The sequence below is a fragment of the Pelobates fuscus genome, chromosome 1 (assembly GCF_036172605.1).
Source record: "Pelobates fuscus isolate aPelFus1 chromosome 1, aPelFus1.pri, whole genome shotgun sequence".
Classification (NCBI taxonomy): Eukaryota; Metazoa; Chordata; class Amphibia; order Anura; family Pelobatidae; genus Pelobates; species Pelobates fuscus.
The window spans coordinates 402,685,256-402,703,067 of NC_086317.1; the positions used below are offsets into that span (position 1 = coordinate 402,685,256).

Here is a 17,812-nt window from a genome sequence, read left to right on the forward strand (position 1 = left end):
TTGCAGAGGGTCATAAATATCTTTCTGAAGATATTTTTACATCTACATCACTAGACTAATACGGCTACAATCTGTACTTGAATATATATATATATATATATATATATATAGTGTGTGTGTTTGTGTAGTGGATGCAGTTTGTGTAGTGGATGCAGTGTGTGTTTGTGTAGTGTGTGTAGTGGATACAGTGTGTGTGAAGTGCATGTAGTGTAAAATGCTGCCCCTGTCTAGGTGCTGTCTGGAGCCATGGCTCCACTGGGGCCAATGGATGTGCCAGCCCTGCCCTTAACTTTTCATGATAAATTGTCTTCTTCGTTATATTGATTCTACTTCTACTCTTCAACTTCTGCATCTGGTCAACTCCTCATCTCATATGTTTGTCCTCATAATTCAGTTTCCCCTAGCACTCTCGCAAGATGGGTTTTGTCCTTAGTGGGTATAGATCTATAGTGGGTATAGATCTCTTGTTCTGTGGTGGCATCTGGGGCTTCACTGTCAGATAGTCAGATATTCACTACGAACAGCCATTGGACATGGGAGGATGCTTTATTTACGTCTTTTAGCTCACAATTCTTTTTTCATTGTTTCTTAGCATTAAAGTTGCTAAATATAAGGCCTCATGTCATGTGGTATAATTGTAGATTTTGCTAGCTTTAGTTTACCTATAATCTTAATTTTAGTGATGACAGACAGTAAATATTTTCAATCTCTTCCCGACCCTAGAGATTTTTCTTTCCTCTTTATTCATCTTTTTTATATTTATATTTTGCTAATTATATTTTCTCTTATGTTTTCTTTCCAAATAGTATTTATCAGATTTAATTTTTATGGTTTAAATTTTGTTTGCTATTGATAGAGTAATGTTTATATTAGATTATTTAAATAAGTCCTTATAATTCGAGAATTGTTGTATTTCAATAGTTTTGGTTGAGATCCTTTCACACATTTTCTCTTTTGTTTTAGTATAAACTACTGGTGAGCTTCAACTGTGATGTTTCGAAGAATATCTTATCGGTTTGGTACTCATATATTCTGAATTTTTCAAAGTTTACCAATTATCTAGCAGACTTTAACGTTTTCTTAATTGTTATTTTGTACCTAAGATTGTTTGATGTTTTCTGTTGTAATAGCGTTTGTTTACCTTTCACATTAAAGAAAGAGGTATTTTGTACCTAAGATTGTTTGATGTTTTCTGTTGTAATAGCGTTTGTTTACCTTTCACATTAAAGAAAGAGGAGGGTCTTATTCGGACAACACTTGATATAACTGCCTTTCAGTTTCCTTACTAGTTATTGGATGTTATAGTTACTGCTGTAGTAGTTACGTAAAAAGAGTTAAGCAAAATACGCTCTGTTTGTGTATATATAAGTGAAATACTTGCTTTTAGCTCTCTCCTTGGTTTTTTTCTTGCTTCTTGGAGCCATTCATCTATAAATCTTTATTTTTGGTTGGAGGCATTATACCAAGAGAAGACCATGCTCAATGGACAGTGCATTTTTGGCATGTGCAGCTTCTACCTGACTTTGGATATATTGAGATCTGCTTATTTGATAAATCAGAAGCTAAACGTGGGACTTGGTAAATCTTCGGCAAAGACGACTATCGTTTTTAAAAAATAAATTTTTCTCTATTTTGATTGTTGTATATTCCAAAGAGGATTCACGTTTTTTCATTCCGCTGGGACTTTGCCATGGCTGGAATGCAAGGGTACACTTCAAATGAACTTTTTTAAAGTTTCATCTCCAATGTTTACACAGGTCATTAATCATTTTCTTTTGTGCTATTATACAAACAGACAAACAATGCCTTATATTTGCATTTTTTTTATTTAAATGATCAAGTTTTGCATGAAAAGAGATTGTCTAACCAAACTTCTAAACACAAGTAGTAGTTAGAAATTAAAAATATTTTTGAAACAATGTCTATTTATTTTAGTTCTTCTTTAATTCATGTATCTTCATCTTTAAATTTTGAGGTGAAATCTCAGGAGTTACCATTGATGTTCTGAAAGGTAAAATAAACCATTTTACATTTACATCAAACATTGTAATACTTCTGGTATAACCATTCCTACAACTCAAAGCTAGCTGAACGAAAAGTGAATGAATGAAAGAAAGAGATAAAGGAAACATACAATCTATGTTGCTTACTAAACAGTAAAGTGAGGTGAAATGCTATTGAATTACACGAATCAAGCAGCAATGGAAGACAGTTGTTTTTATTGATTTTGAGAAGTTTCTGACTTGGGTATGTTTGCTTAGATCTAGGATTTCTGGCTGTCAATTCACTGTCTATTAGTGAACAAACCCATACATGTTGTGTTATATCTTTAATCTCTAAAAATATTAAAATGTGATGTCATGCAGTGGCATATTGTATAGAGAATCTATATGTAGTACTTCAGGTAAGAAGTACATTTAAATAAATGGGCTAATTTGTATCATAACCACGTCCTGTGATGATTGTTAGGGGAGCTCATTGGCTGATGGTTTGTAGCGGTAATTACCCTCTCCAGGGGCCGGGCGAGGTCCTCCTTCTCCGCTGCACGCCGTCCTGCAACTGAAGGGGAGGCGTGCACTGACCGCGAGAAGCGGCCACATGACGTGCCTGGCACTGGGAGTGCGCCGCGCATAGCGGGCGCGCATTTAAAGGGACAATGGAAGCAAAAAATAAAAAAGGTCTCCCATTGGCCCATGTCATTCCACATTCCCCATACTCTCACGTTTTGGGGGCGTGGATATGACAAGGGCCAATCAAATTTAACTAATAGGTATTTATACTCACCTTTCCCTTAGCTCCCTGCCCTATCGTGGTTTCTGATTCAGTTCCCTTTAGTGCTTGTATTGTTCAGTTGTGGTTTTTTCGTGCTTGACCTTGGCTTTGTTCCTGACTCCGTTTTCTCTATATCCCTGCTTTGTCTTGTTCGCTGGTTTCCTCGCCTGTGTACCAGTCCTTGGCTAGTTCTAGTTTACGCTGTCTCTCTGTTCCCTTGACCTTGGCTCATTCTTGACTCTGTCTTCTCCTGTCCTCGTCAAGTCTGGCCATTCTAAGGCCCGGCAAGACGTATCTGGTTTTCTTACCTCTAGTTGGACTATTCTTGTTGGGGTAGATTACCGTGACATGGTTAAAATAATGGGATTTATATTGAACACATTTCTTAAACGCACATATCAAAACAGATCAGGCAATGCTGTAACTAGACAACAACATCTGCTGCTTTGTTTGCCAAATCCATAATAGATAGTCCAGCTACAAACCCTACCAGATACTCTTCATTATGTGGTAAAGTCAAATAACCAAAATCTAGTTTTTTTAATTAACTGATATGTATGCTATATGATACATTTAATGAAAATATTATTAATATTATTATTATGAGTGCTTTGTTTTCCATTGTTCAATAAAATTGTTTTATTTTAGGGTCAAACAAAGATAGTATGTATGAATATACAGTAGCCTATTTGGTGTAGTAACTCACGTCATTGATCCAGCTAAGGTAGGCTGAGACCCTGGTAAACACAGTAGGTTTACGGTAGGCATTACATCCGAGAGATGACACGAAGCTGGTTACTCCATGGAGTTCATAACCTCCATTAACAAGGCAGTTTAATGGGCCACCAGAGTCTCCCTGTCCAAAATATAAATGCACATTAAGCAATCAATTTACTAATACTAAGTCTTGGCAGGATAGAGAAAACAGGGTAGGCAATTTTTATCATCATGTAATATTAACGGACGATGGCCTTGATTTAGTCTTTTAGGATAATCATTTTTTTTCATATATTGGTATATTTTAATATTTAGAATTTTTCTCTTTTATAAAAGCTAATCCAAAAATATTCAATCATTGGAAAAGATCATGCCAAATATTAAATTGAGGCCGATGTTTGTTAACAAAAGTTCTAAGAGAAAAGAAAATCTGAAAAAAGTAATCATATGAAGTAAAATTCAATAAGACAATAAGAATGGTTTGTAAATAATTTAATTATTTTAACTTACCAAATGCCTTTTGCAAACTCAACTACTTTAATAATTATTGAATGGTAAATTACACAGTGCTTAATCAATGGTCTTCACATTTTCTGTTAAAAATGATTATGTAATACAATCAATAAACTATATAAATCCCTTGTAGAATTACAACTCCAAAGGTGACTTGCCATCAATAGAATATTAGAGTGTAGTTTTTTACATAGGTTAAATAAGAAATATTTAAAAATTCTTACAAAACATCCAGAGTGAATTCCATTTCCACCAGCACACACCATGGTGGTCTTAATTGATTTTCCCCAGTAGGAACTAGATGAGCAGATGTCATGGGATACTACAGGCAGTGGGGCCTGCTGAAGGATAACAGCTTCTGCTCCATTACCTGCAGAAAAAAATTATGGATTTTGTTACCGTAAAAGAACAAAAACATTTCTCAACTAAGAGGAAAAAGTCGCTTAAAGGGGAATCTCCAAAAAGCAGGGCCTATCCCTAAATATATTTAGAAAGTAAAGAAGATCCTCAAAAAAGAGGACCAAACATAGGAAACACAGAATTTAAATAATTTATGTAAACTATCAGGTATTGTTAAGTGCTTGTGCTTTCAGGTGTTATTGTGTAAAATATAAACAATAACATAAATACCTTACTAATTTAAAAATCACGGAACTCAAAGGGTTAACAAAAAAGGGTTTGTTTTATTTTGACAACCATTTTGATATCCCATATACTTCTTATAGATCAGGAGGTGATGCTTTTAGAGAGAAAATGTGCAGTCAAAATCCACAGGTGGAATATGGTGCCACATCCTCTTAAAACTTCACAAGCCTCTACTGATTCATCCTATGGTGTTTAGTGGAACATATGACTACTTTTTACACTACTTTAATGCATTCATTGTTTGGAATCAGGGTCATCTTTAATTTGGATAGGGCCCTTATTCTATTAAGCACACCACAAAATATCTTTGTAGAATCCTGCAATTATTATCTTGACCCCCGTTATCTTTTCTGTGCCCACCTTTATCTCTCCACAAAAATCTTTCCCTAGCCCCAATATCTCTTCCGAACAACCTATTAACTTCACTCTCCCTTGCCCCTATTAACTGTGGCTGTATATAGCCTGGAATAAAGGTTTCTGAGCTGCAGCTGTTACAGCCCCCTTAGAGAATATGGGGTCCAGGCCACTGCCCTTTTTGGCCTGCATTACAGAAGGCCATGTTAGAATTAATATGATAGACTATTGTAAAAGTAATTGATTTCACAATATTAACTCACTGTCAAGATCACCCCATCCAGTAACTGTGCAGGGATGGTCATTTGAAAGGATAACATCAGCACTGGGGAGATTAGCCAGCTGCACGGCCTCATTTAGGACAGCATTGGAAGCCAGACGGAGAACGGCAATGTCATAACTGTAAGTTAAAGATAAAACCCATTCAAAAAGTTACAATAGTGACGTCCATTATATTTTATCCGTGCATAAAGCAATTATTTGTCCATGGTGGTGATCATTTCAAAGAGACACAACACTGAACAAACAGTCAGCAATATTTCTCCACTTGATGATAACATCTCTCCATACCTCATGTTTTCTATTGTATACAGTGAAGGGAAAAAGTATTTGATCCCCTGCTGATTTTGAACGTTTGCTCATTGACAAAGAAATGATGATCATTTTATAAGTTTAATGGTAGGTGTATTTTAACAATCAGAGACAGAATAATAAAAAAACAAACAAAAGAAAAACACATGTCAAAAAAGTTATAAATTGATTTGCATGTCAATGAGTGAAATAAGTATTTGACCCCTTCAACTTAGTACTTAGTAGCAAAACCCTTGTCGGCAATCACAGAGGTCAGACGTTTCTTTTAGTTGGCCACTAGGTTTGCACACATCTCAGGAAGGATTTTGTCCCACTCCTCTTTGCATATCCTCTCTAAGTCATTAAAGTTTCGAGGGTGACGTCTGGCAACTCGAACCTGCAACTTCCTCCACAGATTTTTTTATGGGATTAAGGTCTGGAGACTGACTAGGCCACTCCAGGATCTTAATGTGCTTCTTCTTGAGCCACTCCTTTGTTGCCTTGGCTGTGTGTTTTAGGTCATTTGTCATGCTGGAATACTCATCCACAACCCATTTTCAATGCCCTGGCTGAGGGAAGGAGGTTCTCAAGATTTGACGGTACATGGGCCTGTCCATTGTCCTTTTTATGGAGTGCAGTTGTCCTGTCCCCTTAGCAAAAAAACACATCCAAAGCATAATTTTTCCACCTCCATATTTGACAGTGGGGATGGTGTTCTTGGGGACATAGGCAGTGTAACAGATCATCTGGAACCCCGACTGGGTACCTCCGTTGAAGGATGCTCCTAGCGCTTCCTGAGGGCTCCAAGCACTCTAGCAGACACCACAATCACCGAACCGGAGAAGCATATGAATGCTCTCAAGCATATGAATGCTGTAAACAGCTGAACAGGAAAATCATACAATCAGCTTACGACACTTCGTTTTGAGGTCAAGCAGAACTGACTGTACTGGCACATACAGCCTCTTTTATTCCCAATCCACAAACATAATACTGCCCACAAGGTTTTGAAATACAACCAATCAATCCGTACAATACACACAGACACTCCCACACAAAATCCTCCCCTCTGCCTGTGGTATGATTACTGAACACAATGGGTAATATAATTATCACAGGCAGAGAAATACAGTTTTTACACAATATTAATAACTTCCAAAATATACATGCTATTGACATAAATTTTCATAATCAGCATGCTTGAAATATGCACATACTCAAAAATCAGGGCAATCGGTTCAGGGGTTAAAAAGTTAAGGGAAAGTCCTATTTGACCGACCGCAAGCACATTTTCATGCCCAAGAGAGTTCCAAAGATTTGGGCTGTGCGGTCGGTCAATTTCACACAGAAAAATGTCTAAGTCCCATTCAAATTCACGAATGGGGCCGTTCATGCAAATAGCCCAGTCTAACAGTGCCTTCGAATTGTTGAATGCATTTTGATTCCAGTCGAAGTGTCGAAGTTCCTGAGAAGGTAACGGTCAGCGGTGTTTGTCCAAATGTGTAGCCGATTTTAGTTCCATAGATTCAGTGGCATGCACCGCTGATCACGTTCGACTAAATTAAAATGGCCGCCGCCACGTGTTCGGTTTTCGAATGGCGGCCACTTCGACTACTTTGGCACTTCAACTGCATCCGAAGTTCCAATTTAAAAGTACAAATCCTTTCTCTGTGAGTTAAAGGGCCAGCAGCAGCACAACAAAAATCAATTATGCCCAAATCTGTTCTTCGAAGGGCAATACATGCCAGGGCCATAGTCGCAGGGCAGGAGGCTGGCAAACAGGCCCCTCCAAAAACCCGTGGCGAGGCTGGTTCCGCCGCAGGCAGCATTCTTCCTCCTCCAAACACGGCGAGTTGAGTTGATGCCAAAGAGCTTGATTTTGGTCTCATCTGACCACAACACTTTCACCCAATTCTCCTCTGAATCATTCAGATGTTCATTGGCAAACTTCAGACGGGCCTGTACATGTGCTTTCTTGAGCAGGGGGACCTTGCGGGCACTCCAGGATTTCAGTCCCTTACGGCGTAGTGTGTTACCAATTGTTTTCTTGGTGACTATGGTCCCAGCTGCCTTGAGATCATTAACAAGATCCTCCCGTGTAGTTCTGGACTGATTCCTCACCATTCTCATGATCATTGAAACTCCACAAGGTGAGATCTTGCATGGAGCACCAGACCGAGGGAGACTGACAGTTATTTTATGTTTCTTCCATTTGCGAATAATCACACCAACTGTTGTCACCTTCTCACCAAGCGGCTTGGCGATGGTCTTGTAGCCCATTCCAGCCTTGAGTAGGTCTACAATCTTGTCCCTGACATCCTTGGACAACTCTTTGGTCTAGGCCATGGTGGAGAGTTTGGAATCTGATTGAGTGATTGCTTCTGTGGACAGTTGTCTTTTATACAGGCAATGAGCTAAGATTAGAAGCACTCCCTTTAAGAGAGTGCTAGTAATCTCAGCTCGTTACCTGTATAAAAGATACTTGGAGCCAGACATCTTGCTGATTGATAATGGGATCAAATACTTATTTCACTCATTGGCATGCAAATCAACTTAAAACTTTTTGAAATGCGTGTTTCTGATTTTTTTTGTGTTATTCTGTCTCTCACTGTTAAAATACACTTACCATTAAAGTTATAGACTGATAATTTCTTTATCAGTGGGCACATGTTCAAAATCAGCAGGGGATCAAATACTTTCCCCCCTCACTGTAACTATCATTTTATAGAAATATCCAAGTCTTTGGTAAATGTCTATAATTATCCTACGTTAAGGAAATGAAGAGGTTGCTCTGCTCTCTTGTGATTGTCCCACTAATACAAAGTGATGTTAGTGGCCTAAGTTTAAATAACTAGTTTCTTTTAGATCAAGGTCTTCAATATCACTGCTATAGATTTGGATTTGATATAAATAATGGAAATAAATATATTTTATTGATAAATATTCTGCAGTGAAGTGTAGAAAAACAGAAACATTGACCCAATACTCTCAGCAATGCTGCCTCTGATGTCCTAGATTTGGTGAACACACCAGCTGTAAAGGATAACAATCGACCAGTGAGCAATTGCATGTGTCAGTGCACACACACAGACTTGCATTGTGGCAGCATATGCACACAATCCCTGTGACAACCGAATTTTCACACTGGAACTAGGCAAGCAGCTATCTATAGTGATATCACGAAAATGTGTTAACAAGGCTAGAATTCCCATTTATATCCAGCTAATCTACAGAACACAGTTATTACTTAAACGAACACTAATCACCAAAACCACTACATCTTAATGTAGCTGTTTTGGTGCATAGATGCTCTCTATTACCACTGGCAATGTAAACCATTGCCATCTCAGAAATAAGGACATGTTGCTTGTTAATGGTTGTCACTTTTTTTTTCTTTTAAATAATGGGAGGCCCTGCATCTAAACACAGTAAACAACAAATCTAGGTTTTATAGATCTCCTACCCCATTTTTAAAATTTGGGTCTATTTCCTTACCCCTTCCCTATGTTGTTGGTATTCCAACTGGCGTGGTATATCACTTTATCCACAGAAATAACTTGCTCAGTGCCATCCTTTTGGTACAGGTGGTACTCTCCCAAGGCCACACGGTAGGAATCAGGACTGTGTTAAGGAAATGTATAAAAACAAAATAAAAATCAACTTTTATGGTTTTAAGAAGTTAAGGACAGATACATCTTCAAAAAGAAACTGGGAGAAAATAAACATTTTTGATAAACCACATGTATTATTTTTCTTCATGAGCGCTGGCACGGATTTTGCCGTGCTAGCTTATTTTAACCATTCTGAAATAAAAAAAAAATGTAAAGAAGCTCAATAGGGGCATAAAGTAAAAATGACTAATTTATCCAATATATCCCTAAAGTATGGGCAGTTCCTGAAAAAAAAGTGAACTCTACAACAGAGTATTAAACCTATGTCAACTGTGAAATGTCAACTTCAGAGATGGTGGCAAAGATATGACTTCAAGCTAGAGTTACCTGTCCACACAATGAGCAGCTGTCAAGACCCAGTTAGTACGGATCAAACTGCCACCACATATATGGTACCAGTTTTCCTTATAGTAATATTGAAGAGAAACCTGTTGGAAAATAAAAGAGTTGAGGTGATGATTAATTCAGTCAGTTCTACTTTCAAGAGAAGAAGAGGTTGTATTCTAAAGAAACAGATATTGCAGTGTATGAATAAAAGGTGAGACCACACTAAGATCTTAAAAAGCATATTACAGAGACAACGCAAAGGAACTATTATCTAAACGGCAAGTGACGGAAATTAATTAGAGTGATAAGTTTATTTTTCTAATCCTAACTGTAATGGTTAACTTTAACTTCTAACCAAGCTCATATTTCACTGCTTACGTGAAAATACTCAGAGCAGAGGACAGTAGTAGGAATAGAGTGAAAGGGTGAAAGGAGTATAGATAAGACATAGGGATGAACATCATGTACATATAACAGATAAGCTCAGAGAAAGAGAAAGAACAGACTGATTTAGGAGAGACAGCTAAGGTGGGGGCTATTTGCTCCCGGAACTAGACATATATGGTCTTAAGTGTCGTTTTAAGCATTAAGCATTTTCTGAGTCCAAGTTAGCCAATTTTAATATAGGATATCTAATATGACACCTATAAGCTTGAACCTTGGAATCAAAGTAAATTTTATCACATAATCCCAAACTACTAATCCTAATGCTTAACCATAACTACTAACTCAGATTGAGCTTGATTTTCTTATAGGGAAATTTCACCAACACAATGATAGGCCTGACAGGAGCGTTTTAGTTACATTATTGACATTTATTGTGTGTGTCTAAAATAGCATCTCATGATAAGCAGCCAACCAGTAACAACTATTCTTATAAATAAATTAAGAATTATATAAATAAATTATATAAATTTGCATAAATGATCAGGAATCAAATTCCCCACATGTAGAAAAAAAATGCATACAAATGAACAACGTACTCAGATTCCACACATATTACCAGTGAGAACCTGCGACTTGCCCTCTGACTCAGGAAATTTCAAAACAATTTCCTAGAAATCACTAACACAAAAGGCACTAAACAGGTCCCTCTCTAAAACATATTGTATGGGAGTTCTCAGGATCACCTTATAACAGTGTAAGTACCAAAGATTGTCCTTTTCTCATCAATCACCCCTTTTGTGTTATTCACTGAACAGAAATGTATATTAAATTGATTAGAGAACTGCAGGTTGTAAACCACAATAGCAGAACTATGAACATTGCTGTGTTGGAGAATTTTTCCACTTCAGCTATTTTAATCTAAAACTTACAATTCCTTGAAAAATTAAAAAAGTAAAGGAGATAACATCATTAAACAATGGGACTTAGGACTAATTGGGTGAGCATGAGATGTGATTCAGAGGGCCTGAGGGCAGGGCCGGACTGGGGATACAAAGCAGCCCTGGAAAAAAATGAATGCCAGCCCCATACATCATTGTGCCATGTAGTAAGTGTGTGTGTCCCTGTCAGCCGGCAGGGGAGACCTAATTATTCAATGCTTTTCCTATGGGGAAAAATCTGACGCTGGAGGTCCTCATGCATAGCGAGAGATATGGGACATCTATGAGCTGTCTGGGTGCCTACAGTGTCTCTTAAAGGTTCAAACTTATCATATTGATCAGTATTGTTTTAGACTTGTGGAAGAGAGGTAAACTCTCTAAAAAGTATTTTAAATATTTTGTTAGTGTAATAAAAAAGGTATTACATACTACAATAGTATTTTGGCATCCACTACTGGACTAATACGACTAATCCAATCTACATGTACATTATATATATATATATATATTCTATGTTTATAAATTAGTAAGTGGAGCAGGATAGTAGAGTGCAGGGGAATGTTGGGATGTTAAGTTAAGTAGGGGTTAATTTGCTCCTTGAGTTACAAGCCACGTGTGAAACATCACGAGCCACCTCAAATGCTTGTGCACAGTATTTGCTTTTTTAATTTGTTTTAATTGTATTTACTCAAATATGTACACAACTTCCGTCTGTGTGTGTGCAGGGGCATATTTATATTAATAGTTTTATGTGTGTGTAAATGCAGGGCCATATTTGTATGTAGTTGGTGTGGATACCGGTGCATATTTTTGGGGCAGGTCAATGTGTTTGAATGTAGGGACATATGCGTGTGTGGAGGGTAATGTGCGTAAAGGGGCGTAGATGTGTAGTGGGTTAATGTGTGTTTGTAAATGCAGGGGGGTTTTGTGTATGGTGGGCATGGTCTGAAAAAGTGGTGAATTTGTAGCCCTCACTGTCTATAGCCAATTCCCAACTCCAATAGCTAGTAGCCCATTACTGCCCCATAGCTTGCAGTCCATTCTACTCCCCTATTCCCCATAGGTGGAATACGGGAGTAGAATGGACTGCATATTCTCTGCCCTCTGTAGTTAGTAGTCCATTCCCCTCCCCCCATAGTTAATAGCCTATGTTCCTTCTCCCCCTCCTCATAGATAGTACCCACCCCCCCTCCCAATAGATAGTAAACCAACCCTTCCCCATTGATAGTGCCCCAATCCCCCCATAGAGAGTACCCATATCCATTCCCCATAAATAGTACCCCAATCCCCCCATAGACAGTACCTATATCCCCCTCCCCATAAATAGTACCCCAACCCCCCATAGACAGTACCTATATGCTCCTCCTTATAAATAGAACCCCAACCCCCCATAGACAGTACCTATATCCCCCTCCCCATAAACAGTACCCTAACCCCCCTATAGACAGTACCTATATCCCCCTCCCCATAAATAGTACCCCAATCCCCCCATAGACAGCAATTATATCCCCCTCCCCATAAATAGTACCCTAACCCCCCATAGACAGTACCTATATCCCCCTCCCCATAAATAGTACCCCAACCCCCTATAGACAGTACCTACATCCCCTCCCCATAAATAGTACCACACTCCCCCATAGACAGTACCTATACCCCCTCCCCATAAATAGTACCCCACTCCTCCATACACAGTAAGCATATCCCCCTCCCTATAAATAGTACCCCAATCCCCACATAGTCAGTACCCATATCCCCCTCCCCATAAATAGTACCCCAACCCCCCATAGACAGTATCTATATCCCCCTCCTTATAAATAGTATCCCAATCCCCCATAGACAGTACCTATAACCCCTCCCCATAAATAGTACCCCAACCCCCCCATAGACAGTACCTATATCCCCCTCCCCATAAATAGTACCCCAACCCTCCCATAGACAGTACCTATATCCCCCTCCCCATAAATAGTACCCCACTTTCCCATAGACAGTAAGCATATCCCCCTCCCCATAAATAGTACCCCAACCCCCCCATAGCCAGTACCTATATCCCCCTCCCCATAAATAGTACCCCAATACCTCTCCTCATGAATAGTAACTCATCTCCTCTAAACTCACTCCTTTAGAGAAGTACAAATTCTCAGGTGTCCTGCCTGTACTGCTCCGCGCGGCTTGCCCTTTGACTCATGATGTCACTTCCCCAGGCAGCATGCATGCAAGTCCGTGCAGCTGCGTTCTATCACCCGACAGAGGCTCTACTCATAGTGCCTCTGCTGGGTACATTACAGCCAAGGCCCCCCTTTGCACTGAGGATCTGCAAGCTGTCTCGGCCGCTTGGAGCCCTGTGCGGCCGACACTCTGCTTGCATACCCGGAAACCTGACCCTAAAGAGTACAAAACGGCCTGCCAGCCCCATGTGCCGCGGCCCACCGGGAAATTTCCCGGTATCCCGGTGGGCCAGTCCGGCCCTGCCTGAAGGCGACCTTAGTCGGAGGCGACTCTAGACTTTATGAATCCTCCTACTTAAACATGTGGCCCCACTAACACCCATAGTGGAAAAAATTGTAGGGTTGCATTTTGTGAGTATAAGGAGCAGACACTATATTGTACAGCGCTATGGAATGTGATGGCGCTATATAAATAATAAAATAATTATAATAATAATATTGAAAGGCGGGCTTGCATCGCTGAATACAGAGAGTTAGTTTCTGCATTCATTGTTCAGAAGCTTTCAGTGTGTGGGAGGGGGTAATGCTGGGAGGGAGGGGGTGATACTCTTAGAGAGGCGATATACTGTAATGGAAGGGGGTGATGTGAGGGAGAGGGGTCATGGTTTGTGGGAGGGGGTGATAGTGTGAGGGAGGGAATAATACTGTGTGGGAGGGATAATACTGTGAGGGAAGGGGTAACACTTTAAGGGTAGTGTCAGGATCTCTGTAGATGCCCAACATGCAGAACTTAAGTAGATATAAAGCAAATACCTAAAACGTATTACCGGACCTTAGAATGGCGGGATTTAACGTAAAAAGGCAAAAGACACAAGATAGGGAAAAGCCAAGACAAAGGTATAACGCAAACGATAAACAAGCCAAAGGTCAAGGAATGGAGATATCAGAATAGTCAGGAGCCAAGCCAAAAGTCAAGGAATACAGAGATCGGATAGTCAATAAGGGAAGCCAAGGTCAGATACACAAGAAATCAATACAAGGAACGTGCTCTCGGATAACCAGCTGGAAACCACGACAGGGCACAGAGAAATGAACAAACTAGGTTTAAATAGCTAACGGGCGTCACCCTTAATGATACAGAGCCGGCTGCAAGAGAGGAGAGGTCACCTCTGGTGAGTGTTTGGCAGTATTCTCCTTAGTTTGTGGGAATACCTTGTGGGAGGGGGTGATAGTGTGTTGCACACTGCAGAGCTGCAGACCGGCTGCCATGGGCGCTCTCCTCCTGTGCAGACTGGAGAGACCTCGAACCCGGCGGCATACTGAGCAAGCCGCCGGGCCCCCTCCTACTGTTGGGTCCTCAGTCACTGACCGAGGACCTGACACATTCTGCCCCCAGTCAGCATGAGGCCTTAGGCGGTTGCCTAAATCACCTAATTAGAGAGCTGCCTCGGACCTTAGTTAGTAAGCAACCTGAAAATGTGAAGAGAATCAAACTGTGCATAAACCCCCTAACTAAAAATTGATGGATTGATAAGGAGAAAGAAAACTATTAAATGAACACTGTCCAATATATTTAGGAAATCCCTGTATTCCTTTTAACCCCTTAAGGACACACGACGTGTGTGACACGTCATGATTCCCTTTTATTCCAGAAGTTTGGTCCTTAAGGGGTTAAACGATTATACCTCCACCATGCTATTTGGTGGAGGTATAACCTCCCACTTTTTTATTATTACATCCAAAACCTTCTTTGGCTATCAGGCACCCAAACATTATTCTATAGTTTCAAATAAATTCAATAAACCTATAATCAAACCATTAACATGAATAATGGAGCACCCAATAGCTCTTTGTGAGATCTTATCAAGCATTTTCACAATTAAATAAATTAATCACTGACTTGCCATGGCCAAGAATTTGGTGTTGCATCAGTCCCTCCTACTACACGTTCATTTTCTATATACCGTAATTCTTCATGGCAATAAGCTATGGAAACATAGGATAAGACCAGTAAATACAAACTCACAGACATTATGTATCAATTAATTTGTTTTACTTTACAGAGTAAAAATATATGAATGAAAAAGTATTTATCAGTTGTTGCAAAATAAAAACCAAATAAACAATACGCAAATTTCAGCTAGTTTTCCAATTTTTAAATTTGGTTTTGAATTTACCATTGTTCATTAGTAAACAAAGTCTATACAGTACGTTGCTTTTAAAATTCAGAATTAAAGTTAATAGAAAGTCAAATTGCTAAATTTATTAAAAGTAGGTTCTATTCTTCAATTCAACTATGGACACAATTTAGCGATATTTGCCTAAATGCTGTGTTTCAAAATTTAAGTTCACTGTAATCTGGAGTTTAGGCAATAACACTGTTCGTTTGTACGTGTATTTCAGGTTTTTAAGGAACAATAACTAATGATTGTTGTTTCTTTACTAAACAGAGAATTATGGTAAGGTGAAAACCAAATTGCAAAATATGTGTCAAACATATCCAACCTGTGACTGTAGCTGACTTAGCCAATTTTTCCATATGAGCTATTTGTGTCTACATTTAACCATTGTGCATGAACAAACTCAAGTTCAAAGTTTGCTGGATACACTCCTCTGTGTGGCTCTTGCTTTGTATGTAAAGTCAGAACTGGATGATCGTTATATTGCTGATTATGTTTAACTTATGTTATTGTTTGAAAATGTTTCATTAGCAAGCTAATCCACAAAGTGAGATTTGCTTAAAATTCAAAGTGAATTTAAGGCTAAAGTGACTGTATTGGAAACATAGCTGACTTGGAGATTTCTTCGCGGTTTGGCAATTTTGATCTTAAATATGAAATTCACTTTGAATTCCCAACAATTCTCACTATAGTAATTAACCATGACAGTCAGAAACTATCTCTCTATGTTGGAAATGTTATACTATTATAGTAAACATACCTCCCATGGCCCTCAGAAGAAAAAAAAATAAATCTGCTCCCTTTAAATTATATTATGTTAAATAAAAATGATTTGCTATATAATGTATTGCCAAAAGGGTGACATGTTGTAATATATTAGCCACCTACTAAATTCTGATTGTGGCCAAATGACGAGACAGAAAAACAGAACTTACGTTATCAGAATTAGATTTTTGGTCAACTAATTAAATCAAAATTTGCAAGATAGTTTGTGTCTAACCAAAAGATTACAGCTCACCGTTTTATATATACAGAATCAAATATCCCTGCTAACACACATTAATGACATAGGCTTATGTTAGTGCATAGTTACATAGGCTAAAAGAGACATGTGGCCATTAAGTTCAGCCTCTGTGACATCTGTTTTTGCTGTTGATCCAAAAAAGGCAAAAAAAACAAAAACAAACAAAACAATTTTAAGAACTTTCCAATTTTGCAAAAAAATAGGAAAAAAATCCCTTCCTGACTTCAGAATGGCAGTCTGATTTCTCCTTGGAACAATAAGCTATTACCCACATATGGCACAATTATATAGCTGATGTCTCTCATTAGTAAGAGCAGGTTGTCTTATGGTATAATGATTTCCCCCTGGTATCTTCTTTGGAACATTATAATTCCAGGAAAATATTTCTGAACCTTCTAAGTAAAGTATTGCAAACGGGAGCTTACCACACAGTACCGAAGCCGCAAGTAGAAGGAGTCTAAACATTATGCCTGAACCAGGTGCAAATAGAATGTAATGAAACTGTGATCTAACATTTTATACACAATTTTTTTGTGGAAACAAACGTGACTACCTTTAACATGTAGAGCAAAAATAGAATATCCGTTAGATAAGAAATGAGCATGTGTCCTTCATGAACGTTGCAACAGAAAAGCAAACAAACTAAAGGAAGCAGGACTTCAAACTGGAAAAAAAAGTTAGTAAATTGGGTAATATAGTAAAAGTAGGCAACAAATTGAGTTAATTCTAAAAAGGTTGTTATAAAATGCCAGACTTAACATATTTCAAGCTATGTAATATGTTGAAGGTTAATGTGAGTGGGAGCCACAAAAAACCTATTAAATATTTTTTTATTTTTATATGTAACCACACCGTCTTATAATATTCTTCCGGCTGTACGGGTGCTGATTGTATCTTCAGAAAGCCAGAGTTTTAAATATTTAGCTCAACAATAAGTGAGTGACATTTCACTTGTGCTCCGTGTTTTGCAGGGCCGCATTGCAAAGCAAACAAATCTCTCTCACAACTTTTCATTTTAGTATCTTTTCGCTAGTAAGACATTGCAAGATCACAGAAAGATTTAAAACATGCAGTGCTGCTCTGGTTGTGTGCAAATTGGATCCTTATGCACTGTTTGCCCTGTTCAATTATGTAAATAAAATATGCAAAGAGGGCTCTCACTGTATCTCTATCACAGTTTCATCCAGGCACACCATCAAGAACCCTATAGAGAATCTCTTCTCTCAAAACTAGTTCATCATAATTGTATGAGTTGGAATACAAGCCAGGAAGTGTCTCTGGCTGACCGAACTTGGAAGCGACTGTTTAAGATTCACTTTAAAGTCCTGTATTTCCAGTTTGACAATTTTGTCAACGGTAATACTTCAAAGGACAAGACCTCAGCACCATAACCACATTATAAAACTGAAGCCTAGAGTGTCCCTTAACAGTTTATTCTTCTGGAAGGCTAACCATAGTATCCAGGAATATTTATAAGTAGAGAGAAGGGGCATGTCTGCTGTCAAATCCAAGTAATGAAAATGTACTGGTAATTTGTCTTGGCCCGTGG

The 17,812-nt window shown here is 38.6% G+C and overlaps 1 protein-coding gene across 1 annotated transcript; it reads right to left on the reverse strand.

Annotated features, from left to right (window-relative positions):
* Positions 1-1,748: 1,748 nt before the first annotated feature.
* LOC134569147 (chymotrypsin-like elastase family member 1) lies at positions 1,749-16,771 on the reverse strand. Its single transcript, XM_063428058.1, has 8 exons — positions 16,689-16,771; positions 14,960-15,045; positions 9,570-9,670; positions 9,067-9,192; positions 5,265-5,401; positions 4,227-4,372; positions 3,479-3,628; positions 1,749-2,004 (listed from the first exon to the last, which is right to left on the reverse strand). The coding sequence occupies exons 1-8, from the start codon at positions 16,726-16,728 to the stop codon at positions 1,984-1,986; spliced, it is 807 nt and encodes a 268-aa protein (XP_063284128.1). The 5' UTR covers positions 16,729-16,771; the 3' UTR covers positions 1,749-1,983.
* Between the last annotated feature and the right edge of the window lie 1,041 nt (positions 16,772-17,812).